The sequence below is a fragment of the Lygodium microphyllum genome, chromosome 16 (genome assembly GCF_053477565.2).
Source record: "Lygodium microphyllum isolate KBCC chromosome 16, Lygodium_microphyllum_v1.1.10, whole genome shotgun sequence".
Classification (NCBI taxonomy): Eukaryota; Viridiplantae; Streptophyta; class Polypodiopsida; order Schizaeales; family Lygodiaceae; genus Lygodium; species Lygodium microphyllum.
The window spans coordinates 52534192-52561992 of NC_141150.1; the positions used below are offsets into that span (position 1 = coordinate 52534192).

The window sequence follows — 27801 nt, forward strand, 5'->3', positions numbered from 1 at the left end:
GATTTAAAGAGAAAGAACCAAAATAGAAACCAATCTCTATGTCCTTGTCCATCAGTAAGTAAACATGTCAAAGAATCATGCTTAGACCACAATTTAGATTTGAATTCTATATTGTGAAACTCTATGTAACTTAGAATTTCAATGTATGATTATGAATTGTTTCCATGTGCCCCTTGTCTCATATAGGAGATGCACATTTGGAAAGCACTAGGGACTATATATGAGAAGCTAAGACATTTTTAAGTCTCTTATTCTACATTAGCTTACTTGTTTTGCCATCTAGTTAGGAAATTCATGGTTGTTATGAGTGTCATTTTTACCATAAGAATTGAAGTTGGTTGATTGGTAGTATATTTATTTTAAACATAATTTAGGATCATATTGTTGATGCACATTACACCTTTAATACACAAATTACACAACTAGATAACATTCATGTAGTTTTTCCTTACTAGTACATTAAGTGCAACTTAATCTAAAACATTGTGTTAATTGGATTGTGTGATGCTTAAACTTTAGAATGGTAATAAAAAAGGAAAACACATTTGTATCTTAATCCCTTAATCAAACTCTTTTTGTTTAGTCTCCTTATAGAGGTAAATTGGAATTTGAGTATTATGAGAGGCTTGATTTCTTAATGAAACAATTTTTGTAAAAGTTTTTGGAGACATGTGTTGTGTTTTCCTAGACAAAAGCAATCATAATGTTGTGCATAGGCTCCCAATTAGAAGCATAAAGAGAACCTTACAAATCCATGAATGCTTACTTGAAGCTTGAGTGTACCCTCAAATGACTTACAATATCAACATTTTAATATATGTGGTAGCTTTTATAAACATGATAGAGCATTATCTAGAGTGCCCCATCAATTCTTCACTTTACATTCATTGACCCATAAGCATTTGAATAAATCCTAGCACATTGAGCTACCTTTATCTATATTGCAAAAATAGAACAAAGGCTTTCGCAACATAATGGAGCATTATCTTGAGTGCCCCAACAACTCTTTACCGCACATCATTGACCCCTACATGTTCAAATAAAATCCTAGCACAACTGACTGATGGTAAACGGGTGAAGAGCTTTATGGGTACTAGAAACAACATACCATGTGGGCTTATAGTGTGATTTAAAGAAAAGAAAAACACTAGGAACTTTCTTTAGGTGTCAATTGAGGATTTGAAAGCAGAGTGATATTAGATCTCTGTGAAAATCCACAAAAAAAAAGTATTTATAAGTCTATGAATAACATAGGCAAACTAATAATTTCAACATTAGACTCATTTGATTCGATTCTCTTGGCATCGCCTACATATAGTAGCATCTAAACTTTTCAAAAGCTCAGAATGTGAAATCCCTCGTCACACCAAAGTGATATAATTTTCGTTAAATAAAGATGTGACATGTACTCCTAACATGGTTGGCAACATTGGTAATCACGCTTCGTGAGGTTGGCATCATTGTGAAACTCTCGAGGCTATGTTTTTGTAAGAGAAGGGAAGCAAATGTGACACAAAAAACCTTAATTCCATTTGCTTCAAAAGACCTTACACTTGTCTCCATTTTCAAAGGACCCTCACTGTCTCTCGTATCTGTTGGTACGATGCTAGCATTATCAGCCTCGGCACCGTCTTGCCAGGGGAAGGTAACCCCAGGCTGGCATATCACTTGCTCCCATGGCTCTTCTCGTTCTGTAGAGGAGACGACAGTTCTTGCCTTTGATCGGGGGGTATTCAGAAGTCTCAGGATGGACTCGACCAGTCCCAAGGCAAAGAGCAGGCGTCAATCCCTTCCACATGACAACATTTGCCATGCTTCAATCGAGTATATACCTCCCAACTTCGACACCAATCACAAACGGGACGATGAATCTGAGGAAGACAAATATAGGTACTCCCCCATTGGCCCATTCCCGATGCTACATTTCAACAGGGTCTGCTCGTTTGGCTCGTGGACATGTGCTTATTAGCAATACTCTCTGCTATTCACAACACCATCATCAGCACAACGTTTGCTAGTTTGTATTAGAGCATATTGGAAGAATTTTGAGACACTGTGAATTCCCAGGAACTCGGACAACAATACCACGAGCTTCTGCAAGGGAAATACCATTTACCTTGCCTGTTGGTTGCACTGAGGCACCTCATACCTCACTGCAGTGGGTGAGGTATATTGTGGCTATTAATGATAACAACTAATATGGCCGCACCATATTTTATTTTGAACAAGAGTGTTGAAACATGCACACAAATAATCTTAATGTTAAAGAAGTGGCCGAAAATGGAAAGATCTGCTACACAGCTATAACATTAACTGGTAATAGGAGGTAAATAGTGGAACAAAAAGAGCTAAGTAATTGTGACTTAACAAGCTCACATGTAAAAATCTTGGGGGCCTAAACTCTAGAACTAAGGTCAGTAAAGTTAGAGAATGGTCTACAAAAGTTGGAGAATACACCATATGAGATATCTAGAGTGGCATTCGCATTAGGGAATTTGATATTCACTGCATATAGGGGTGATCTATTTTCCAATCCCGTTAGTAGCAGGGAGAGTGTCCCCATTGTAACATAACCAAAGTAGGCTTGGGCTTGGTTAGGATCTAAAGAAGAAGAAAGTGGTAAATGCAATTGTGGACAATGTTTTCTTTCATAAAAACATTTTGTTCTGTGCTGCTAGGTTGGAGGATTTCAAAGTGATGTCATATATGCATAAAGATTGGGAGTATAGCTTTGCCTACATACCTCAAACATTGTAGACATTGCCTACCACTTTGCTTGACAAGAAGAAGTGCTTTGTTGAGCAACCAATAGAGACCAAAAAGAGGTTATGGGTAAAAAATGGGATCGTAGTGTGTAAATGGTTCTAGTTACACATGAAGAGATCCATTATTACTTGGTTGGTTAGTGATTTATTCATTCACATGATGCTTTTAGGACAACCAAGGGTGCATAGATACTTGTGGCATTCAGATGGTTGGCCTAGAGCTTATTGTGATTTGTAAAAATTACACAGTGTAGTGTACAGAATTTGAGCAAGGAATATTTAGTACACAACAAACAAAAGAAAAATAGGGATTTCTTTAATTCCAAACAGATTGATACAAGATGGCTTTGTGCATCCATGTACTCATTTGGAGCTCATTGTTACTAGATAGAGCTCTATGTTTTACACATAGCCATAGCTAGTTTTCTTTCTTATTTTGCTTTGTACTACATATTTTGCCCAGACAGTTGTACCATCATACACATGATTGTAACTCATGGTCTCATAGGTCATTTTGGCCTTTTGTAGACGTTAATATATCATTTTATTTCATTTCATTTCTCTCTATCACACTCCCTCACTCCCTCACTCAAGCATAAGCAAGGAGACGAGAAGAGAAGAAGAAGAAGAAGAAGCTTTTTGCCACACACCAAGAATGAGCTTTCATTCATTTTTTGAACTTTATATACAAAACCCTAAATCCTTTTTGGGCGGTCATTCCCTTATCCCCCTTTTCTTACATGGCCGGCTATGGCTTAGGCCCTTTTCTTACATGTCCGGTTGTGGCTTAGGCCCTTTTTCCCATTGTCCGCCTCTCTTCCTAGCTTAGTCCTATTGCCCGTTCATGGTTACAAATTGCACAGGAGGGAGCCTGGTGCTCTTTTACAGAGGTTTTGGCTGCGCCTTTATATTTAAAGGTGCGCCTCTTACTTTTGGCTTCTTGCGGCTTCCATGGTTGCGTCTTGTACTCCTGGTCGTTGTTCCCATGCTTTTAGATTTCTTCTGGTCCCACTTTCTTGTAGGGTGCCTTTTTCTTTTTTCCGCTTTGTGCTTTTTCTCTTGATGCCTCGTTTTTCACTTCCTTCGCTTTGTAGTAAACACTCATATCTTGCCACATCCCCCATAATTGGAGCATGGCTTGATGTAGAGATGAGCTAAAGAGCCGCTGGTAAGAGAGGAAACTGCCAGGAGAAGGAGCTAGCCACCACAAGCACATTCAAAGGAGGAGCTTCAACCAGTTGTTGTTTTAATATTAGAAAGAATTTATTGAAGGTTTATGCTTTGATTTGAATTGGGTATGCTTGGTTGGCTAGGAAAGGGTTGATTGCACTAAAGAAAGAGAGAGTGGGGGCAGGGGGAAGGGCCATTGACACCTTGTATCCTCTCTTTTCCACCTTGTTTACAAGGGAGGGAATAGAGTGAAGATTCAAGGTAGAGAAGGTAATACTCAGTGCGTCTGCCTGTATATGCTACATCAAAGTGATGGTTATTTTCATTCTTGAAGTCTGTGAATTTTTATTGTTTTGGCCTCTATGTGCATTGCATAGTACACTCCATTGTGTATTGTGCACCAAACTCAAACCTTGTGCATTGGCATGTGCATTGACACATGCATCGGCACTTGCATTGACTTACGCATCGTGTGCACTCGTATGTATGCACACTTGCATTGCGCTTGTGTGCACTTGAACCTTGCACACCCTCCACTACACACCACCCTGCACATGTACAATTGTAGGTGGAAAACCTTCCCATACAAGAGGGAAAAGGCTAAAGGGCATTTATAGGTTGGTGGAACCTCATTGTAGCATGGAGAGAGCGGAAGCGAGGAGGAGAGAGGCCAAGTTGTTGCAGATTCACCACTCCTATAGGCTTGCAATATCAAAATTGATCGTCCTAGAGGTTGATGATTGCATTTTGGCCATTTTGGGCTCCAATGTGGGTTTGTTGGCTGTAGTCAATCAGCCATCCACAGCATGGTAGCATTAAATTTCAGCCAATTTTGGCGATGAAACTTTGAAATTTCCCTCTCTCGAGCTTCCTCACTATTCTCTTAGCCAATTCACAGCTTCCCTAAAGAGATCTTAGCAAATTTAGTCCTTGGAGGTTGCAATTGAAAAATTTCTATCGATAAATCTAAATTTACAACGGAAATTAGGGTTTGATAGTCCCCTCATGCAGAGTGCTGAGAAATTGGGGCCTAGTACTTGAAATTCAGCAGCTTCCCTCAAGAGATCTTAACAAATTTAGTCCCCAGAGGTTGCAATTGAAATTTTTTTGTTGCTAAACCTTAATTTACAGTAGAAATTAGGGTTTGATAGTCATCTCGTGCAGAGTGCTTAGAAATTGGGGCCTAGTATTTGAATTTCAAAGAATTTCAAGAGGCTAGCCAGCCAACATTAAGTTTGGGGGAGAGTTTGTCTTCGGAGGAGCAAATTGCAGGCCAATCCCTAAGCAAACCAAGTGGCAAATTGGTTTGAAGGCTTGCTGGTTGCAATGGACAGCAAGATATGTTGAAGATCAAAGGAGATCATGCTGCGTCTGACTGTACTTCAACCTTTAGCAATGTAAGTTAAAGAAATACCGCAAGGGATGCCAATTTTTGGGGCCACTAGTGTGTCCAATGTCCAAGATTAAGCTGTAAAGTGTGTATTTCCAGATTTGTGTATTTTATGCTTGTTGTAATCAGTGTTAAATTAGGTTATCTACCACCCTATTCGAGAAGGAAATCTGGTTTCACCATGGCTGTTGGTTATACCCATTGTGTTTTGGTGATGCCCAACAATTCATGTGCTTTGTGGTGCCCAGTTGCTAATGTTGTAACTCCTTGCATATGTCTACTTCCTGCTACTTGAAACCACGAAACAAGAAGTCAAATAGCTTACGTGGGGACTTCTCAAATTCACATATTCGATTGAGGTTTTTGTCATATGTAGAAGGCAGTGAAATACATGCTATATGGAACTTTCAAGTCTCACATTCCAAATTGTAGTGTTTGTAATATTCACAATCAATATTATGGAGCACTAAAAGTAAATTGTTGCACATTCAACAAAGCATGAACAATGTTGAACTTTAACTTCAATGTTGAATGCATAAAAGCAGACTTAGGATGGCCTAAGAGTACAAAACTCGTTTTGTTCCTCCCATAATCACAATGAATAATCTTTAGAGTGCGGGCTTAAGAAACTTAAATATAATAATACGAAATTACCAATGGTTGCAAGTAGAAGCTACTTTGTAACATGTCTTGTGCTACTAATTTGAATTTTTCCCAAAATTCTGTAAGTGTGCAGGTTGCCTTTGTTACTTGTGCCATCGATATCGATTGATGCTCATACAGGTATAGAACCGCAGGTTCATTTATTTGAAGCTGTTGAGAAGGACATTGAGAAACTTGAAGATGCTTTATCCAGATATGAAGAGGTTTGCACTTGCCATTTCTATCAACTAATTACAAATGACGCCCATAAATTTGGGCTTATCAAGCTCTATTTATCTTTTTGTTAGTGAAACATACATTTTTAGTGGTATATGTTTATATACGCTCTCTTTTCATCATATATGTGATGTATACATGTTACATGAAAGTGTGTGTATGCTTGCACACATCATTTTAAAGTAAATTGAGCTGCTATTTTGAGACCACGTGTGTGTGAGCCTATTTCTCATCCGATGAGACTCTGAATCAGGTTGTCTATTTTATCTTTGTGAAGAGATACCAGGAGGATTCTTTTTCTTCACCACAAAATTTGAACAGGAAAGAATAAGGCTTCTAATATTTCTGTGCATATGCTTTGCTGGAATAGCCACTGTAAGGATTTTTAAGATTGATCATTTCCTAGTTGCACATAAAACAGGGCCTTGCTTGATATGAGGAGATTACCAGACAACTGAATGGTTTGATTTGACACAGTTCACTAATAAAAGGGATTCAAAAGTTGGATTTATGAAGCTACCTAGCAATTCCTGAGATCATTAAATCATGTTGATGTTTAGGTTGGAGCTGTAAACATTGGAGAATCATATAGCAATTCATGTCAGCTTGTCAAAGCCATATTTAAACAGCCAGTATAGAGAAACTTCAAAAGCTGATAATGAGTTGAAGTCCTTCAAATCTGAACAGATGCCGGATGTAAAGATAGGAAGCTACTTAGACATAAAGTACTTAAGTCTACTTGAAATTCAAGAGCTATCCCCAAGTTGATGCTAAAATGGAAGGGGTGAAATGAGCTTAAGTTTTTATCTGGAAATTTTCGAAGCCATTCATGGAATGCTTTTTAAGTTCTGATCTTTGCTTAGATTTGAAAAAGCCGTACCTCCACCCTCCTGAGCTGCTGCTGTTTGCGCTCGTCCTCCGTACCTGCAGCTGCCGCTGCTTTTCCCCTTGTCATGTGCTCTTTCTGCCCTGCTACATCCCTAGCTGTCCCTGCCTCTCCTGTGCTGCCTTTCCTGCGCTGCCCTGCCTTGCCACCTGTCCCCCAGGTGCCTCCCTGCTGCCTCTTTGTTTCTGCCCTGGCAATCAGCTGGCCCCCTGGTGCCATTCTTCTGCCGCCTAGACGCCTGCCCTGAAGCCTGCTGCCCCAGCCACCTTAATCCTTCATGCCGCCTCCCCTCTCTTGGAAGGTTGTTATGTCCTTAGAAGTGCTGCCAGCAAAAACAGGGAGGGGGGATGTTTGAGAAGACGGACACACTGCTTACAGATGGTACAGATGGCAGCGCCAATTGAGTATTGTCAAATGTGCAGCCTAGTCCAATGAAAGAAGTGAAACAAAATGAGAATGTTGCAACTGCAGTGTGTGAAATCAGAAATAGAGTTGAGGTGATGGGTCACAGTGAGCTAGAGGTAGGTGGGCCCTCATGTCTCTCCTTATAGTGTTCAACTTTGCCCTCAGGAACAATAAGTACAGGACTTTTGGGACCTTCAACTGGTGCCATAGACCTTGTTAAGCTGGTACTCTCCCTTAGATATACAAAATGCAAATGCCTCTAGCTTCCAATGCTGTCACTGATATTGCCAATCTTAGGGAACTGTAAAGATAGCAAAAGGCACCACCAACTGATTCGTGTATGCTGAACTCCAACTCAAAGTCCCCATATTATTGGCAAACAGGTCGCCATGAAGATGGAAGACTTCCACCTGCAGTTGGCAGCCAATAGAGGCGGTATATCATGTCACCATGTATGCCACGAAATTGGATGCAGAGGTATGAATCATGAGATACAGTGCCAGCACAAGCTAGGATGTTGATAGGAGAAACCAGCACACATGGAGACTGGGAGGCAAAAGCCTACACTTTCCCAGGATGGCAAACCAAGTTACTGGTCACAGTCCATTCACTTTCCCAGGACAGCAAACCAAGTAGCTGATATGACCAGTCACTAAAGTGACCTCCTGGCCTGATCTATTACTTTACAGCTGAGCTTGACAATTTCTCAGTTTCAGTTAAACTTTGCTTCATGTTTTAGTTTTTGTACATGCAGCTTCTTTGTTTTGCTCATGTTTACTATGTCAGACTACCATTGTGTTCAGGAAAACTACGTTAGTGGCACAGAATCTTTCAGCTTATGGGAGATTGAAAACAAGATGGATAGACTCAAGCAAGAAGTATGCCAGATGCAGACAGAGCTGGATTTTAAAGAGAAGTGTCTGAATGTTGCTTTGCATGAAGCAAGAGGTCTTCAAAATGTGTGTATGATTGATTTCATTTATTGCTTTAGCGCTCAAATTCTCTCCTCTCCAGGCTGGAATATTGTGGTCCTAGAAGATTTCTATCTCTTTTTTCTGCAGAATGGACAAGTTTGCATTTTAAGCAGTTGCTATCTGTGGTGACAGCAATTGAGAGAGGCACAGAATCAGATCTTGTCATTAACAATCTTAAAGGAGGGATTAGAGGCAAGAAAAACTGAGGAAGATTTGGAGATGGAAACATCCTTCAAAAGTTTCTTGCAAATCCTGGATGAGCATTTGTTTACAATTGAGGTATGTCAATCCAATCATGCTTCACATAACGAGCTGTATCCCAATGTCAGTCTATACACATATTAAGTGCAAACTGCAGGCCCTTACTTTTTCATCAAAGATGGTGCTTGTGATTTTCTTTTCCTATTGGAGAATTTATTTAAACTTCCGTAGCATGTAGTTCTGTGTTGAGCTGAATTTTCTCAAAAGAGCCTACACCATACAGGCTATGAATAGCACACAAGCATCAGTATGGAAGTTTGAAGAAACTATTCATAATCTGCGAGTCAGCTCAGTGGATCAACAGATTGTAAAAGTTTTGGAGAAGGAAGCTCATTTCTTAAATGTGGCATTCCTTGCAGCCACACAGGTAATACTACGCTGATTCATTTTGTCTAGCTGCATTTTATCAGAGTGCTTTTAATCAGAATATGTGAATGAAACATTGAGTTGATTAAGGACAATGACCAGATGAGCTTGGGTTGCTACATGTTAATAATTTCTTTGGGATGTAGTTTTGCCTGCACTATAAACTGAAATTAGATTTCTCCTCTAAAGTCTGAAGGATGTCAGCGCACAGCTGAAGCTGGAAAAATTTCTACTGGATCCCTTGTGGCGTTAACACTAGATAATCTTGAATACAATAAAGAACAATGGCCTGCTTACAACCAAGAACATGTCACTGTAAGGATGTTATGATTTCACATTGCTCATGATGGTAACTAGATTTAGATGCAAAGCTCTCATATTAGATTTCATGTGCAGTATGCTATGCAAACTAGTGCTGTCTAATGCATTGTACACATCTCTTTGCATGTGTATATGTTAACTTTGTCATATGCATGTAGTAAAAATGGATGTAGTTGTGCACACGTGTTGTACAAACCATGATATACATAAACTTGCAATATACGCGGGCTTCCTTTTGCCTGCTGCAGGTGCTGCTATCACATCATTCTTCGCGCCCTCACTGCCACCATCTCACCTCACCTACCTGCTTCATGCTGTTGCCTATGGCTCGCCACATGGCTGTCTCTCCTGTTGCCTGCCTCTTCCTCCTGGCCACCTGCAGGTCCTGGCCGCCTGCCCCTTCTCAGCCCCTTCTGCCAGCATGTTCTGCCTTGGCCTCTTTTCCTGCTGCCACCTCGCCTCCTGTCTGCCACCCTTGCAGCCAGCTGTAAGCCTGTAGCCACAGCTGATCTTCTTGCTGCCTCCCTGCCCCTTTTCCCAGTTGTGTCCATACCGCTCCCAAATTCTGTAGCAGCCCTCCCCCCATGTTTTGGTCTGCCAATTGCTCGCTCAGGAGTAGGGAGGTCCTAGAGAAGGGCATGCAATGGAAACCTCATGTCCACCGACAGTGGTTGTCACCAACATGAGAAATGGACTTAACAAATTGATTAAAATGAACTCTTAAATTTGGTATCCCTAGCCCTTGGAACAGTGACCATCACACAAATAGTGAAAGATTTGACATTGGCATGCAATGGACAAATGTATAGGCTATGTGGTGCAAGGACAAGGCAAAAGGAACAAGGTGCAATATGAAACTTTCATTAAATATTGCGTTACACACATCTATTGTACTTTACGCATTCATTCCTAGGGTATCCATTGCACCTTCTAGGACCACTTCCCCGTCTCGTTGTATGTGATGGTGACCACACACTTACTTAGCCTTTCCCCTTTTTTCCATTGGATACTTACATACTCATTGCATTGCACTTAGCTTTGGTTTCTTTTATTTTATTTTCAGTTTCGTTTTTTGGAGAATCTCACTATTTACCTTTGTGCTTGTAGATTTTGATCTCTTTTGCAAGGTTTTGTATTTCAGTGTAGGGCTAACATATAGGCTTGTACCAATCCTTCTTGAGCTAGAGGTAGGAGATGTGTGCCGTTTCTTTCATGGTTCCATATACTTGGAGTTTTGCTATTCTACTAGCATGGAGGTTTCTCCTCCCTAGGTGGATCTTGCAAGATCTTTCCCAATGCTATCATAGCGGTGAATTCTATCCTTGGTTTTCTACTAGAGATGCTTCATCATCTTCATTCTCAGGGTTCTCGGCACCACATGAAGATTGACATCCTTAGGCTTCTCTTCCTTCTTCGGCATCGCCATCCAAGTTGAGAGGGGGTTTCTATTCTTCTTGGTAATCTATAGGTTTTGGCATCTGTCTTTGACATCAACCTTTTCCCCCTGTTGTACCTTTACTTATGCATTGCATGATTTTATTATCTTTGTACTAGGACGCTTGGGCAAGTGAACAATTTTTCCACAAGGGACACTGTCCAAGTGGCACCTGTTATATGAGCACTCTTCAGTATGTAGCATACTATGCATCCCATTGTGCAAAGTCTCACTCCCGTCCACTTCAAATATCTTACTCCTTGGTAGGCCAATGAATACGCCTTTGATTAGCATGACTTTGACTATCTCTCATAGACCACCACTTATGTTTTATTACTCAATGAAGGTGAGAATCCCCATGTAGTCAAAGTGGAGGTTGAAGAGCATGTGGGAGGCTTGTTGAAGGATGTATCTAATCCAAAGCCTTCAACAATGGATGATACTAGAGAGAAAGCAAAGGCTACAAAAGCAGTAAAAGCTCTAGATATTATGGTCGATAGGGCTATAATTGCTATGAATAGTACCTCAAGAGGTGGCTCAGGGAAGCAAGAGGCCATACCCTCTACTCTCAATGTAGATTGTCACATTGATAACATGGGTGAAGTTTTCATCACGATAATAAAGAATTTGTGTTTCTCCATGGTATGGATAAATTTCTTGGAGTGAGGGAGGATGAGGCATTGTGAATGCTAGCAATTTCTTACGACTTTCCCCTCATCTTTGATGATTTTCCTATGGAGTACAACTTGAATTTGGAAGATATAGATTGCACAATCACTACTCTTGGAGATGCCATGGACTTGGTGGAGCATGATACACTTAGCAAGTGGGTGTAGGACCCTCCAATAGTAAATGTAGATCAGCCAATAATCTGCATAATCATGTACATTCCATTGTTGCCGCGTGAAGGCTGCCCTATACTCAGCCTTACAAGGCGAGGTAGCCATATAGGTTGTTTCTTGCTTAGCCATGAAATGCATGAACGACCCAAAAAGAAATAGTGTCCACTAGTAGACTACCTAGCATCTACTTCACCAGTCTAATCTGAATCACTATAAGCCTCTAATTACAAGTCTCCCTCCTTGGGAAATAATAATTCATGTGACTGAGTAGTGAGTACCTTGCAAGTATCTAAAGATCCGCTTAAGAGCTTGCCAATGTATAATCCATGGGCTCTGCATATACCTACTCACCTAAGATAGTGCATACTGAATGTCAGGGCATGCGTTAATACACTTTCTAATAGGGGCTGAATTCAAAGAGGAAAACAAATACTTCTTAGAAGTGATGTGCTTTGAAACTCCACTGTTAAAATACCATGTTCGTTGCATTTTAGCAGTATTAAATGCTGAATTGACCATTGAAGAATCATAACTGCAAGCCAGAAATGCATAGTCCTCATCCACAAAGTTGGCTGAAGCATCACCATCAGTAGATTTGCTGGCTGATGTCTCTTGGACAACCAAACGAGAGTCCTTTTTCTTCTCTTTGGCTAATCTATTGTGGCATTCATCAATATAGTGATCTGGCTTCTTGCAATAATGACATTTCCTCTTATTTTTAGACTTTTCTATGTTTTGGATAGCCTTATTTGATGGCTGTCCAGCATCACCCTTTCGTTGATTTTTTGCATTTTGCTTGACTTTTCTATGTTTTGGACACCCTTATTTGATGGCTGTCGAGCATCACCCTTTTGTTGATTTTTTGCATTTTGCTTGACTTTTCCTTTGCCTTTAAACTTAGAAAGCATAGTCACATCTCCCGAACGCAATGCAACATTCTTTCGAGTCAGTTCCTCTTGCAACAAGAGGCCTTCTAACTCCACAAATGTAAGGGGCTGTTGCTTCCCTTCCCCCCAAAAAAAAATAAATAATAAAAATCAAAGACTATCAAAGAGGTGTGGAAACCAAGATACGACTTTGGAAGAGATTTCAGTGTGATGTTTACCAATTCAACATCCCGAATGACTTCATTCACATTGAGCAATTGCCCATGCAAATCTTGTATGTGAGTAAGGTGATTTGTCATGCTATTATCCTCATCCATATTCACATTGGCCAACTCTCTATAGAGATAATATATTTTGGCCTTGTTACGTGTTGCAAACATACGCTCAAGTACATTCCATGCTGATTTTGAGGTCTTACAAGACCGGATGTATGGAATGATCGATCTTTTCACTGACAAGGCAATAAAAAAAGGTGCATGTGTATCTTTCGAGTTCCATCTCCTTTGATCCTTGATCGGAGGGGAAGGAGGGGTAGGAGCACCAATAGCCTGTTCTCTAACATTATACTGAGGTGTTCGAGGTGCAAGAACTCCGAAAGAAGAAGCTTGGAGATGTATCTTTGCTAGGAAATAAAAAGCCCCTATGCCATATGATAGATCTCCAATCCAAGGAGGAAGTGTAGGATGCCAAGACTTGTCATGTCGATAAATCTCCTGTAACCGGCCTGTTCACTGGGAAGGGCGGTAGGGTACAACCAAAATATAAAAATGCTTTCACCCGATTCACAGTCGCCCACTTTACCTGAACTTAAAGACACAAAATCAAGAAGAAATACAGGAAGCTAGAATGCTCCTGTTGCAACACAGACACCCTGTTGGCCCCTAAGTTAGGCGCCCCTTGCGGTATTTCTTTATCTTTAGAAAGAGAGAAATTACAATGAGCTGTCTTTCACCTATTCTGGGTGAAATTTGGCAGCATAACAGTACAATTATTGACCCAAAACAAGTTGACCAGGAGGGGAAACTCTACCCAAGTCTGAAACTTTTGGTTGGAGTGTAGATTTGACCATTTCAGACTGCTGTAATTACTGGTTCAGACCTGTTCTGAGACCTGTTTTCAACTCATACTGTTTCCTGTACTGTTCAGCCCACAGTAAATACTGGTTCACCTGTTCTGAAACCTGTTTTCAGCTCATATTGATCCCTGTACTGTCCTGCATCATCAGTGCCAAGTGCCCCTTGATTCTGACATCAATTGGGCTCTGAAATACCCTTTGAACAGTCTAGAATCAGTTTTGGTTCAGTGTTGTTTCAGACACTTGCTTGGTGAGGTTACCACCCTCACCTGTTCCTGCTTGTGGGCAGCAAACAACTGCTCCTGTTCTTGGAGAAAGGAGGCTCTTGCCTCATGCAAAAACAGCATATTCCACACAGTTGTACCTGAATCAGAAGAAAGGCCCTTGATTCTGCAGCATAACCATACTGTCAGGGAGAGAGAGAGAAAGTAGGGAGCAAGCCCAGCCCTCTGTGCATCATAGACAAGGTAGGCCAGCTCTCAAGAGCTCTCCATCTGCAGCTGTTCATCACAAATGAGCCCCTTTTTTCCAAAAACTTTACGCCAGCCCTCTTTAAAGAGGTAAGTGCACAACTTTGTGCCAAGTGGCAACACTGGAAGATATTTCCCGTTCCAACCTTCCGGTCTAAAATTCTCCATCCTTGGTTCAAAATTTGGCCTCGGCACAGACCAGAGGATTAATCCTCGTACAAAAACGAAGATAATGACGCGAACAGATTCTGAGGTCCAAAAATAGTAACTCCCTAAATTTTAGGAGTTGCTTCCATTGCATCCCACTAGTCTTTTGACCATCTTTGCAGACTATGGCTACATCCAAATTTGCAATGTAGCTCAACTGAAAGTGAATTTCCACTGATGACCCCACATGGACTAATCTCTTGGAGATTTGACCATCTTCACTTTGAACTAGTCTCTTCCAGGCTAGTTCTTTAACACACTTGTCCATATACACTTTCACAAGTCTCTTCCAGGCTTGCCAATCTACAGTGCCATCAGTCTCTTTCAGACTTGTATTGGACCTTAACTGTCCAGTCTTGACTCACAAGACATTCCTGTTTGTTTCACATATTGGCCATGCAACTCAGGCGTTTAGATTTCAAGAGGGATCCTTTCAAAAAGAAAAACCAAATAAAATATGTAATAAAGAAATCAACAAAAAGGTAATAGTTGTTACAGTCTTGTGACATACCTCCCTCTCGAAATTGCAAACGTCCTCGTTTGCATGAATGTCATGCATGCTTCCAGCTAACCCAGTGAACTTACACTTGGCAGCACATGTACAACACATACATGCTATCAATCAACATTGTGTACTGAACACATTGTTAATACATGTATGTTCTAACTGTGAAACATGGCAGACTATCATCATGTGACTCCACATCACTGTTTCCAGATATAGTGGCCGGTATACCACAATGATATCCCCATAGTGGCAAATTCTCATTTGATGACTCCACATCACCCTGACTAGAGATCTAGTGGCCGGTACATCAAAATGATATCCCCACTGAGTCAATTCACAGAATACATGCCCGATCGAGTAACCATTGTTACAACATGTGTTCAATTCAATAGAAGTAAAAACTGTATTCTTGCAAGCAATACTTACTTCTTTAGCATTGAGAAAACCATATGGACACAATAAGTGTTAACCTGTACAAAATCTGTTTCTGTACATAATTTCTTTCTTAAGCAATTGTCACTTTGACGATCTATTTCAGCTTAGAGATATAAGGGGTCAAGGTAGGTTGCAAGCGAAATGCTTCAAGGTAAAGTTCCAACACATTAGGTGACTCTGCAAGTTCACTTTCGTCCATCCACTTAGCATCTATAGCTGGATAGTTCTTGAACTTAACCAAATACCTTCTAGCAATTTGGCCTTTCACTTTCCTTTCTTTGTGTGCCAATACCTGTTCTGGAACAAGAATTTCATCAAGTTTCTCAACTTCGGGCTGTTCCTCAGCTGGCATATCTTCTGGCACATCACCCACATAGGATCTAAGAAGACTTACATGGAAAACATTATGAATCTTCCAATTGTTAGGCAATTTCAGCCTATAGCTGACATCACTAATCTTCTCTGTTACTTGAAAAGGCCCATAGTATCGCATACTAAGCTTAGTAAAAAGACTTTTCTTGCCTTTCCGCTTCTTTAAGCGTGCCTTTTCAAACCGCAACAGTACCCAATCACCAAGTGAAAATATCAATTCACGACGGTGATGATCAGTAGCTTTCTTTTGCTTTGCCTGAGTCCTTTCAAGGGCATGCTTAACTTTCTGATCAACAATTTCAAAAGGGGCTTTGCCTGTTGACGAATGCACAGTATTGTTGTATGCATACTCGACCAAAGGTAAATACTGCTCCCACTTTGACTTGTGCTCTAACACATAGCACTTAAGCAGATCCAAGACAGTAGAATTTGCCTCTTCTGACTGTCCATCAGTCTGTGGATGAAATGACGATGAGAACTTAAGCGTTGTGCCCATGTTCTCAAATATGCCTCTCTAGAATAGACTTGTCATCCGTGGATCACGGTCACTGACAATAGACTGTGGCATACCATGATACTTGAAGACATTGCACATAAACAAACGTGCCATCTGATCTGGTTTTATCTTCTTCCTGACAGGAATGAAATGAGCCTGTTTGCTAAACTTGCAAATAATAGTCCATATCCCATCATTTTCTGTCTGTGTCCTTGGAAGATCAAAGATAAAATCCATAGCTATGCTTTCCCATGGTTTATCTGGAATAGGCAATGGCTCTAAAAGCCCTAGTGCTTTTTGCTTGTCAAACTTGACCTTCTGGCAAATCAAACACTGCCGCACAAAAGCATCCACGTCTCTTCTCAAAGTAGGCCAATAAAAGAATGTCTCTACTGCTTTGATTGTTGCATCAATACCACGATGCCCTGCATACGGGGGAGAATGACTCTCTGTCATAACTTTGCGTCTCAATGGCATAGTCACACATAGTCTACCATGCATCAACATGAAACCATCCTTGAGAAGATAATGCTCATGATGTTGTCCATTGACAAGCTGATCAAAGATCCTTGCAAAATCTTCATCATCAGCACACTGTTCCTTCATATCATCAAGCTCATGATGATAAGGAATTGACACAGTTGAAATTTGTGGCTTCCTTGACAAAGCATTAGCCACCACATTCTTTTTGCCTTTCACATGCACAATCTGAAAATGGAACATTGACAAAAAGTTTACCCAACGCATATGCTTTTCTGACAGCTTAGTCTGAGTTAAGAAACAACGCAATGTCTGATAATCTGTCTGGACAACAAAATCTGCCCCAAGTAGGTAGTGTTTCCAACTAGAAAGCGCATGAATCACAGCCAGCAATTCTTTCTCATAGACCTGCATAGTCTTCTCTGGCCCTCGCAAGATTCTGCTTTCATAAGCCACTACCCGGCCATCCTGCATTAGCACTGCACCAATGCTATTGCCACAGGCATCACACTGGACAACAAATGACTTCCTAAGATCTGGCAGAATGATCACTGGACTAGAAGTCATCTTTTCTTTAAGAAGGTTAAAAGATGAAATCTCTTTCTGTGTCCACTGGAAAGAGACTCCTTTCTTCTGTAAAGCATGTAAAGGTGAAGCAATCTCTGCAAAATTGCGAATGAACCTCCTGTAGTAAGAATACAAACCCAAGAAGCTTCTAACATCATGGACAGTCTTCAAATCTGGCCATGTTCTAATTGCTTCAACTTTAGCAGGATCCATTCGGACACCATCCTTTGACACTATGTGCCCCAAAAACTGGATTTTTTCCAAGAAGAACTCACTCTTCTTGCCATTGATAAGCAACCTATTACTGTAAAGCTCATCAAAGGCTGCTTTCAAGTGTTCTCTATGCTCCTGTTCATTCTTTGAAAAGACAATCATGTCATCAAAGAATGTACCAACAAACTGCCTGTATGGAGCATTAGTAAGTCCAAATGGCATTACCAAGAACTCATAGAGACCAAACGTGGTCCTAAATGCAGTCTTATGCACATCCTCTTGCTTAATCCTGATCTGATGGTATCCACTCTTCAAATCTATCCTGCTGAAAATTGATGCTCCTTCCAAACGGTCAACGATGTCATCAATTCTTGGAATGGGGAACTTGTTCTTGATGGTACTCTTGTTCAACGCTCGATAATCTATGCACATGCGCCAAGAGCCATCCTTCTTCTGCACTAAGAGCACTAGTGAGCAAAAAGGAGATGAACTTGGCTGAATCAGCCCTTTTTCTAAGAGCTCATTCACCTGGCTCAATATCTCTTTCTGTTGGGCTGCACCAACCCTATACGGAGGTCTATTTGGTGGGCTACTGCTTGGCACCAAATCTATTGCATGATCCTCAGACCTTTCTGGTGGCAACTGTGATGGTAATGAGTCAGAAAAACAATCACTGAGCTGAGACAAGAAAGCAGACCTGTCTCTATTTAACATAGAGAAATTTGACTCATCATTATCCTTGACATCATGTGCAAAAATCAAGTACGTAGAAAGATGATTCTTTATTATAGATGTAATGGGAGAAGCCGATATAACAGGTACAGACTCTCCTTTAAGCTTCACATCAAGCACATGAATCTTTCCCCTATGTTCCAAAGTCAGTGTCTTGTTAAAGGCATCCATCACACCATGCTTTCTGAACATCCATGGCATTCCCAACAAGACATCACAGCCTTCAAGTGGCATGATATAAAATTCTTCTGCATCAACATAAGACTGTATATGAAGACGCAGCTTTCCAAGAATGGGTGTCACAGACTCTGAGTGACCAGGACATGCCAACCCTGCCTCTGCTGTGTAGCCCATCTCATCTGCTCTGATGCCCAAAGTAGAAGCCAACTCTGGTGAGATAAAGTTTGCCTTAGCTCCTGGATCAAAGAAAATGAGTACATGTTGATCCCTAACTACAAAGCTCATTAGCATCCGAGTGTGGCTTGTCTCCCAGCATATTTGGCACTAAACCTGCTGAAGGTTTGGGCTTCTTTCCTTTCCTGTCCTCTTTATCATCATCAACTGATCTCTTATTCTTGTCCGGACAGTTAGACGCAATATGACTAGTTTGCTCACAGATAAAGCACTTCTTCTCAGCCATTAAAGCCTTTCTCTCTTCATTTTATCCACACTTTTGCTCCATTTTTCGTTCCTCTATGCTGTGGTAAACAAATACATCATCTCCTCACTACAATACTCAATAATGGCACTTCATAATCCCTCTTAGGTCGTGGATGCACCTCCCAAGAGGTATGGGAGGTATGAAAGGGCACCAGAGCCACTACAGTGTCTCTTCATAGCTCACTATTTTGCGCACAAAAGGTTTCTTCTGGTCCTTTGGCTGCTGTCCAAAGAACTTGCCTGGCTTCTTCTTGAACTGCCAAGATTTACCTGTGCTTTGAGAAATCTGAGAAACCTGTTTACCAAATGGGTTCTTTGCTGAAAATTTTTCAGATTTGTCCTGTTTAATGCTGCCCCCAAAACCACTTGACTGTCCCAACAATAATGCATTTCCTGTGGTAGCATTCTCAATTAACCGAGTCAAAGTGGTGACCTTTGTCTTTGTACAATAATTCCGAAGTTCCTTGGGCAGCCCACATCAATATTTCTCTATCTGCTCAGTCAATGGCATAACCCTGTAAGAAGTGACTGGAAGCAAAGCCTCCCAAAACTTCTTGTTATAGTCTTCCAGATCCTTGCATTTAGATGCATCCAAATTGTGCCAAACTGACATAACATCAATCTCAAATTCATTGGTCAACCAAGCAGAAGCAAATACTTGCTTAAAGTAAGTCCAAGTGGCAGGAGCCTGTCCTTGCATCAACAGTGTACTCCACCAGTGACTAGCATTGTCCTTAAGAAAAGTGGCAGCTTTCCGGACCTTAGAAGGCTCTGTAAAGTTTCCTCCTGCAAATGCGGCATCAAAATGCTGGAAGAAAGAGAGAGCCTTAGTCCTATCTTCAAATCCTCGAAAGATGTCAAACTATACGGCTGCACCACCTTCCTTGTATGGATTTGGCTTCTCGTGAGCCATCAAAGGATCCGTAGGATATGCCTGCAATATAGGAACACTAACAGATGGCATGGAAGTTGCCAGACCACTGACTACAGGGCTTGTAGACACAATACTTGCTTGCTGATTTTGATAACCAGCCATACCAAAAGTGCCATGTGGCATGCCAAAACTGCCCTGAACACCTTGAAATCCAGGCTGCATGCCTATATTGCCATACATGGGGTTTGGCATAAAACCCTGTGCACCCCCAAACACTGTTCCTGGTACATAAATCTGATTTCCAGGTGCATAACCAGCCATACTCTGAAATACAGATCCACCTCCAAAGTATCCAGGATGTACAGAGGTCGGTGGGAAACCTGTGGTAAAGCCTGAAAACTGTTGCCCTGTCCATTTAAGCCAACATTTGGCTGTTGTAAAGTGGCGAGCTGAACTGGCAATGCCTGTGTAACTAGCGTTTCCATCACCTGTTCCTGGACAGTCGGAACCAATCTTGGAGTCTCCATTGACTCCGCAAGCTGCCTTGGTGTTTCCACTGAATCTGCAGCATGCTTACCCTTATCCTGGACCTCTACTGGATCCGAAATCTTTGCAGATTGCCCCTGTAAAGGAAGGGAAGGCTGCAAAAATGCCAAAAACCTTGGATTCTGCATCACTTGAGTAAACATACTCACAGCAGCAACTAACTGAGTCTTGAAAATGCCTTCATCCATAGAAGAAGCCGTAAGAACTTGTGGCTCAACCATAACAGGAGGAGTAACAAACTGTGGAGGTCTAGAGGACTCTCCCACCTCATGAACAATAGGGATCTCCTGTGATGAAGACGCTTCCTCTCTGGTGTCTTCCTTTCTATCAGCCATAATGCACAATTCTGTGTCTTACACCCAAACAAACCTTGGCTCACTCTTTAGGGAAAAAGTGATTCGATCCCGGCAATGGAACCATGTAACCGGCCTGTTCACTGGGAAGGGCGGCAGGGTACAACCAAAATATAAAAATGCTTTCACCCAATTCACAGTTGCCCACTTTACCTGAACTTAAAGACACAGAATCAAGAAGAAATACAGGAAGCTAGAATGCTCCTGTTGCAACATAGACACCCTGTTGGCCCCTAAGTTAGGCGCCCTTTGCGGTATTTCTTTATCTTTAGAAAGAGAGAAATTACAATGAGCTGTCTTTCACCTATTCTGGGTGAAATTTGGCAGCATAACAGTACAATTACTGACCCAAAACAAGTTGATCAGGAGGGGAAACTCTGCCCAAGTCTGAAACTTCTGGTTGGAGTGCAGATTTGACCATTTCAGACTGCTGTAATTACTGGTTCAGACCTGTTCTGAGACCTGTTTTCAACTCATACTGTTTCCTGTACTGTTCAGCCCACAGTAAATACTGGTTCAGACTTGTTCTGAAACCTGTTTTCAGCTCATATTGATCCCTGTACTGTCCTGCATCATCAGTGCCAAGTGCCCCTTGATTCTGACATCAATTGGGCTCTGAAATACCCTTTGAACAGTCCAGAATCAGTTTTGGTTCAGTGCTGTTTCAGACACTTGCTTGGTGAGGTTACCACCCTCACCTGTTCCTGCTTGTGGGCAGCAAACAACTGCTCCTGTTCTTGGAGAAAGGAGACTCTTGCCTCATGCAAAAACAGCATATTCCACACAGCTGTACCTGAATTAGAAGAAAGGCCCTTGATTCTGCAGCATAACCATACTGTCAGGGAGAGAGAGAGAAAGTAGGGAGCAAGCCCAGCCCTCTGTGCATCATAGACAAGGTAGGCCAGCTCTCAAGAGCTCTCCATCTACAGCTGTTCATCACAAATGAGCCCCTTTTTTCCAAAAACTGCACGCCAGCCCTCTTTAAAGAGGTAAGTGCACAACTTTGTGCCAAGTGGCAACACTGGAAGATATTTCCCGTTCCAACCTTCCGGTCTAAAATTCTCCATCCTTGGTTCAAAATTTGGCCTCGGCACAGACCAGAGGATTAATCCTCGTACAAAAACGAAGATAATGATGCGAACAGATTCTGAGGTCCAAAAATAGTAACTCCCTAAATTTTAGGAGTTGCTTCCATTGCATCCCACTAGTCTTCTGACCATCTTTGCAGACTATGGCTACATCCAAATTTGCAATGTAGCTCAACTGAAAGTGAATTTCCACTGATGACCCCACATGGACTAATCTCTTGGAGATTTGACCATCTTCACTTTGAACTAGTCTCTTCCAGGCTAGTTCTTTAACACACTTGTCCATATACACTTTCACAAGTCTCTTCCAGGCTTGGTCAATCTACAGTGCCATCAGTCTCTTCCAGACTTGTACTGGACCTTAACTGTCCAGTCTTGACTCACTAGACATTCCTTTCTGTTTCACATATTGGACATGCAACTCAGGTGTTAAGATTTCAAGAGGGATCCTTCCAAAAAGAAAAACCAAATAAAATATGTAATAAAGAAATCAACAAAAAGATAATAGTTGTCACAGTCTTGTTACATCTCCTTCTCCACGATGCCATTTAGAAAGGAAAACTTCACGTCCATCTGACAAACTGGCCAATGGTGATGAGTGGCTAAGGCCAATGTAGATTGAATAGTGGACATCTGAGTTGTTAGTGCGAAAGTCTCAAAGTGATCCAAGTTTGCTTGCTGAGAGAATCCGTTGGCAACAAGTTGTGCCATATGCTTATGCAAGGTCCTACCTTCCGCTTCTTTAGATAAGGAACCAATTGCCAAGTCTAGTTCCGCTCGATAGAATCAAGCTCAGCTTGCATAAGCTTGCACTAAACATCTTGTACAAGAGCCTTATCAATTGTAGTAGACTAATGGTCCTAAAGAATTTGTGACATAAGGGCATAGTTCATGCAGAGTGAACTATCCCGACTGATCTGTGCGGGCCAAGAGGTGTCTCAGGAAATTGAGTAATCCTTGAATCTTTTATGAGCCATTGGTACTACGAAAAGATGATAGGCTCAGCTTGTAGCGAATGATACTGAGAGGCCTTTGGTACTTGTAAAGCACATGTTTGTGGTAAGGACTTCCCCTCACTAAGGGAAGGTAGATCCTCCTCATTCGGTGAATAAGACTCTCCCGTTGATGGCTCAATCCCCCTAAAAGAAACTTGAGGAGATGGGAAAGGGGTAGAAATACTCAAGGATGAAGTAGTAGATGAAGGAGCCATCGAGGGTGGAAGGGGAGAAGGTGAGGAAGAAGGCGAAGGAGGGGAAGGAGTTGCAAACGAAGAAGAGGTAACTTGGAAGGAAGAGGAGGGGCTGATTGGGGGGAGGGGGAGCCAGTTGATGACAAAGAACCACTGGTAACAGAAGAACCACCAATTGGATCTTCGAAGGCCGCAACCTCATCGAAGATCACATCCGTGCTCATCTCGATCTTTCAAGTCTTTGGATCATAGAGCCAATGGCCCTTCGTGGTCGTATTGTAATTAATGAAGATAAGCTTTTTTGACTTGGGGTCAAGTCTGCTCCCTCATTTCTTCTTGTCTACGTGGCCATATGCTTGCACCAAAGATGGAAAGTGGGAAATTGAAGGCTTCTTTCCAAAGAGGGCTTGGTAGGGAGTCATATCCTTCAATGTTGAAGTAGGTGAGCTATTGCAAATATGTATCGCAGTAGTCATTGGCTCATTCCATAAGGAATGGGGAAGAATCCTATACTCCAAACCATTTCAAGCATGGTTTGATTGTGAAGAAAACTGCTAGGGTTTGCACTGAGGACACACAGAGTGTACGACCATGACAGAAACACAAAGAGACAGACACAGACACTCAAACTCTAAACGCAAAACTCAAAACTCAAACATAGAAACTCAAACACAAACAGATGAAGGGAGAGAGAGAACACAACTCTGAAGTGAATGAATGCTGTAAATGAATGCTGTAAATGAATGTAAGAGTGTACAATGTGCTCAAGGGCAGAGCAATGTCGGAGTGTGACGTCCACCGGAGATGGATCCCGAGTCTATGACCACCAGTCAGAGTGTGAAGAGAGAGGAAACTGCAAAACGTTGACACCAGGATTTGCCAAAGACAGAGGCGATAGTTGCAGAGTGGCGAGATGACACTAGGCAGCTCCAGAAGGATGCAAACATAGGTTGTAGATGTCACCCGATGTTGGAGATGCTTGCGATGGCAGCTAGAGGCCAAACGCAGCCTGGGAGATGGCGCCTGATAGTGGGCTACAGCTGGAAGAAGGCGCCAGGGCACTGCAAGGCTGGAGGGAGAGGTGGCAGCAGTTGCGAGGGCTGGAAGCCACTGGAGGGAGACTGATGACTGAAATCTGCACTGGAGAGTGTGAAACCTGCACAGACGGAATGAATCTGAATGGGGGCAGCCTGTCTATTTATAGATGTGGAAGGGCGCCCCAAAAATTAGGGTTTCCATTGAACTCTCTCGAATCGCTTCCCGTTTTAGTGTTTTTACTCTAAAAGAGCATTTTTAGTGTGTTTTGGGGCTGTTTAAGAGGCTAATCAGCAAGTAATGCATATTTTAGCTCAACATTGATTGGCACGCTCCACCATACAATTTTTTGATGGTGTGTTCGGATGTGAGAGTGCGCAATGAAAGAGAGAACACAAAGAAACAAAGAGAGAGAAAGAGAGGAAGCAGAAGATGAATGAAGGATACTGCATTGACTGAAGAAAAATGCTGATAATATTGTGGTCCCTATAAAACTTAGAAAATAGATTAGAAGAAAACTCTCCGCCATGATTTGCTCGAACATTGAACTTTGAAGAAGGTTTGCTTCTTTTGAAACAAAAAGTGCGAGTATGCCTTGCTCTTGTACTCCAAGGAATATGGCCACACACGACGACTAAAGTCAACAATTAGCATAAGGTACTTGGCCTTCCCAAGGGAGGCCATGCCCATAGGTTTGCAAAGGTCCGTGTGAACCAACTCTAGTGGGGTAGAAGCCCTCCGAGTAGCAACTTATGGATGAGGTTGCCTATGCTACTTGCCCCTTAAGCAGCTAGGGTATAGGGTGTAAACAAGAGGGAAATTTGGAAGTCACTCCACCATCTTTTTTGGAGAAGCCTGACGAATAGCATTAAGGTTTAGATACCCATAACGAGCATGCCAAAGTAGCCTGAGCTTGTGGGAAGACTGCACAACAAGGGTTGTGATTGTGTAAAGTCCACCCTCTTGTGTACCTGTCCATAAAGTAGCTCCGAAAGATGCATCCTTCACTTTGATTGCATCTTGGGTAAAGATGACCCGAGTACCTAGCTATGTAAGACAGTAGATAGACGAGAGGTTAAAGCCCAAATTTGATACATAGAGGACTTTGGCCAAAGAAGAATGTGAATTGGGCAACAAGGGAATGGTCCCTACCCTAGGCATGGGGATTGAAGAATTGTCACCAATGGTGATGGATCCCCCTCTGGATCTCATGTCCTAAAGCCAATCCTAGCGATAAGTCATGTGGGAAGAGGCCCCACTATCCACGAGCGAAGGCTTCTCCTTCTCCAAAGAAGCAAGTGCCATATCCTCCACCTCAAACAAGTCTGCAAAGACAGACTCTATGGTAGTGGATGTGGCCTTCGAATCCTTGGACCTGTCCTTGGGCTTCAAATGGGGGTACATTTGCCAGCATTTCTCCTCAGGATAAGTGGCCTTCCCATAGTGTGAGTACTTGGGCTTCTTCTTCTCATTGTTGGAATCATCCTTCTTGTTCTTTTGTTTCTTAGCCTAGGGCTTCCCCTTCTTCCCTCTCCTTGAACTTGTAGTAACATCCTTTTTGGAGTTGGATCCATGGGTATCTATATCTCTGAGTTGCTTGTCATGTTCCAAGACTAGTGGGGCAAGATCCTCCCAAAGAAGTGTATCTCGTGTCCTTGAAGTAAAAAGACTGGTGTAGAATATATCAAACTTTGGAGATGGCAACTGAGTTAGTAGAATCATGGCTGTGTCCTTGGAAGATATAGTCCATCCAAGAGATGCAAGCTTATCTCTCATGTCCTCCAATTCCTTGATGTGGTCCTTCATGGAAGGAGAACCATCCACACTGAGCATCTAAAGTTTCTTCTCAAGGGATATGCAGTGAGCAAACGTCTTTTGATGGTAGAGAGATGCGAGCTTTTTTCAAACCTCCGTTGCAGTCTTCAATTTACGAACATGCACTGGGACAAAATCTTGTAAGCTCATGAAAAGAAATGATGTAGTGCGAGAGCTGAGCCGATCACATAAGACAGCAGGGTCCATTGTAGATCCCAATGCGGGATCCTCCACGGGACGGGGTATGGGATGAGAAACAAACTCCCAAAGGTCGAAGGTGTCGAGAATATACTCTACCTTTCATGATCACAATGAATGGTTGGAACCATCCAAGTGGTCCTCCTTGGGCAAAGAAGGAAGCACAAGTATCTATAGAGAGTGTGCCATGGGGGGCATCTTAAGGTCGTGGTTATGGGTCTTGTGTGAAACATGAAGGGAGGGAAGAGGAGAAGGCTCCTGTACAAACAGGCTTGGTGACCTCCGTGCCTCTCGATCTTCATGCGGACTAGCATGATAATCTCTCTATCTCTTAGAGGAATGATGAGAGGCCTCATCCTCTTGAGTTATCAAAGCTGAAAAAGGGTGATGAGACATCTTCAATAACTTGCAAAAGAACTGGAAAACCTGCTTTTGCAATTGGCAGCTCCTAGTGAGGTGAAAACAGCTATAGGTTCACGGAGGGAATGGTGTAGATGGTCCGCCAGGAGGAGAAAACCGGTTGCTTGTGGAAAATCGCCACGTGGACAGCAAAAACACTGATTAGGGACAGTCCATGAGCACTTGTGGGGCTGTGTTTACAATAAAAACGCAGGCTGATGGCTGTCGCCTGGCTCTAGAGGGGCTGCGTTTTAGCAGAATAAGGCTTGGGAAAGCTGGTGCAGCAGTTTGAGAAGTGTCCTTGATGGTAAGCAGCTCCGTGTTCTCTCTTTTGGTGATGATACCATGTGAGTGCACAATGGAAGAAGGAACACGAACATAGAGAGAGAGAGAGACAGTAGAAAGGAGGAGGAAGAAAGAAATCTGCATTGACTGAAATAGATGCTGAATACAAATGGAGGGATTGATTAGCCCCTGTACGCAGCCTGAGGTGTTAGTGAGGGCACTAGATTAGGCTGGATATGAGGATGGCAGCAGCAGCACTGGAGATGGAGGAGTATGCCCAAAGTCAAAGGAGCAACTTGTAGAACATAATGGCCAAAGTGAGGAGAGATCAGCTAGAAATAGCTGAAGTCCCAATCTGGCGACCCACCACAAATGACCAAAAAATTGGCCGACCTATTGGAAACGACCATAGGGATGCAATAAATATAGTTTGGCTGCATAGGAAAATGTGACAAATAATGACATGGCATCGTGGACAGTCGTGAAGGAGGTAGGCGTTGGCAAGAGGTGTCAACTGATGGATAGACATAGGAAAAGGGCCTAAAACAAGAGAAATGCACACTAAATTGCCAGAGCTCCCATGTTTCTGTTAGACTTTGATAAGAGCTTAAAATTGGGAGATGACAAATTGACCACACTAAGATAAGGCAGGCTAACAATTTCAGCAAAATTGCATACATACTTCATGTAATAGGAGTATAGATCCAAAAAGCTGCAGATCTCATGTACATTCCTCGAAGGTGGCCATGAACATATTGCCTCAACCTTTGCAAGGTTCATACAAATACCATCAACCGACACTATGTGCCCCCAAAAGTGGATCTCAAGCAAGAAAAAATTGCACTTCTTGTCATTAATGACCAGTCTATGCTTACATAGCTCATTGAAACACAATGTCCAAATGCTTTCTATGCTTTGCCCCATTCTTTGAGTAGACAATCATGTCATCAAAGAAGGTGTCCACAAATCCCCTATGTGGTGTAAAGATGCGATCCATTGTTCGATTAAAAGTGGTAGGGGTATTTGTAAGTCCAAAAGGCATGACAATAAATTGATACAACCCAAAAGGTGACTTGAAAGCTATCTTAGGCACATCCTCCAGTCTAATGCGAGACTGATAATACCCACTTTTTAAATCTATATGGTTGAATATGGCTACCCCTTGTAATCTATCCATGGCATAATCGATCCAAGGGATGGAGAACTAATTCTTTATCTTGATT

At 42.0% G+C, this 27801-nt stretch overlaps 1 protein-coding gene across 4 annotated transcripts in view; it reads left to right on the forward strand.

Moving 5' to 3' along the window:
- The first annotated feature begins 1442 nt into the window (after window positions 1-1442).
- The window catches only part of LOC148022825 (uncharacterized), a 60235-nt gene continuing 33876 nt past the window's right edge, over window positions 1443-27801 (forward strand). The window contains exons 1-5 of one of the 4 annotated variants that reach the window (XM_087695749.1): window positions 1443-1890; window positions 6062-6191; window positions 8299-8454; window positions 8602-8748; window positions 8954-9097. In XM_087695749.1, the coding sequence (XP_087551875.1) occupies window positions 1604-1890; window positions 6062-6191; window positions 8299-8454; window positions 8602-8748; window positions 8954-9097 (864 nt within the window). In that variant the 5' untranslated portion in view covers window positions 1443-1603. Of the gene's footprint in view, window positions 1891-6061; window positions 6192-8281; window positions 8455-8601; window positions 8749-8953; window positions 9098-27801 lie in introns of all 4 variants that reach the window. The other 3 variants (XM_087695748.1, XM_087695751.1, XM_087695750.1) reach the window with 3 other exon arrangements.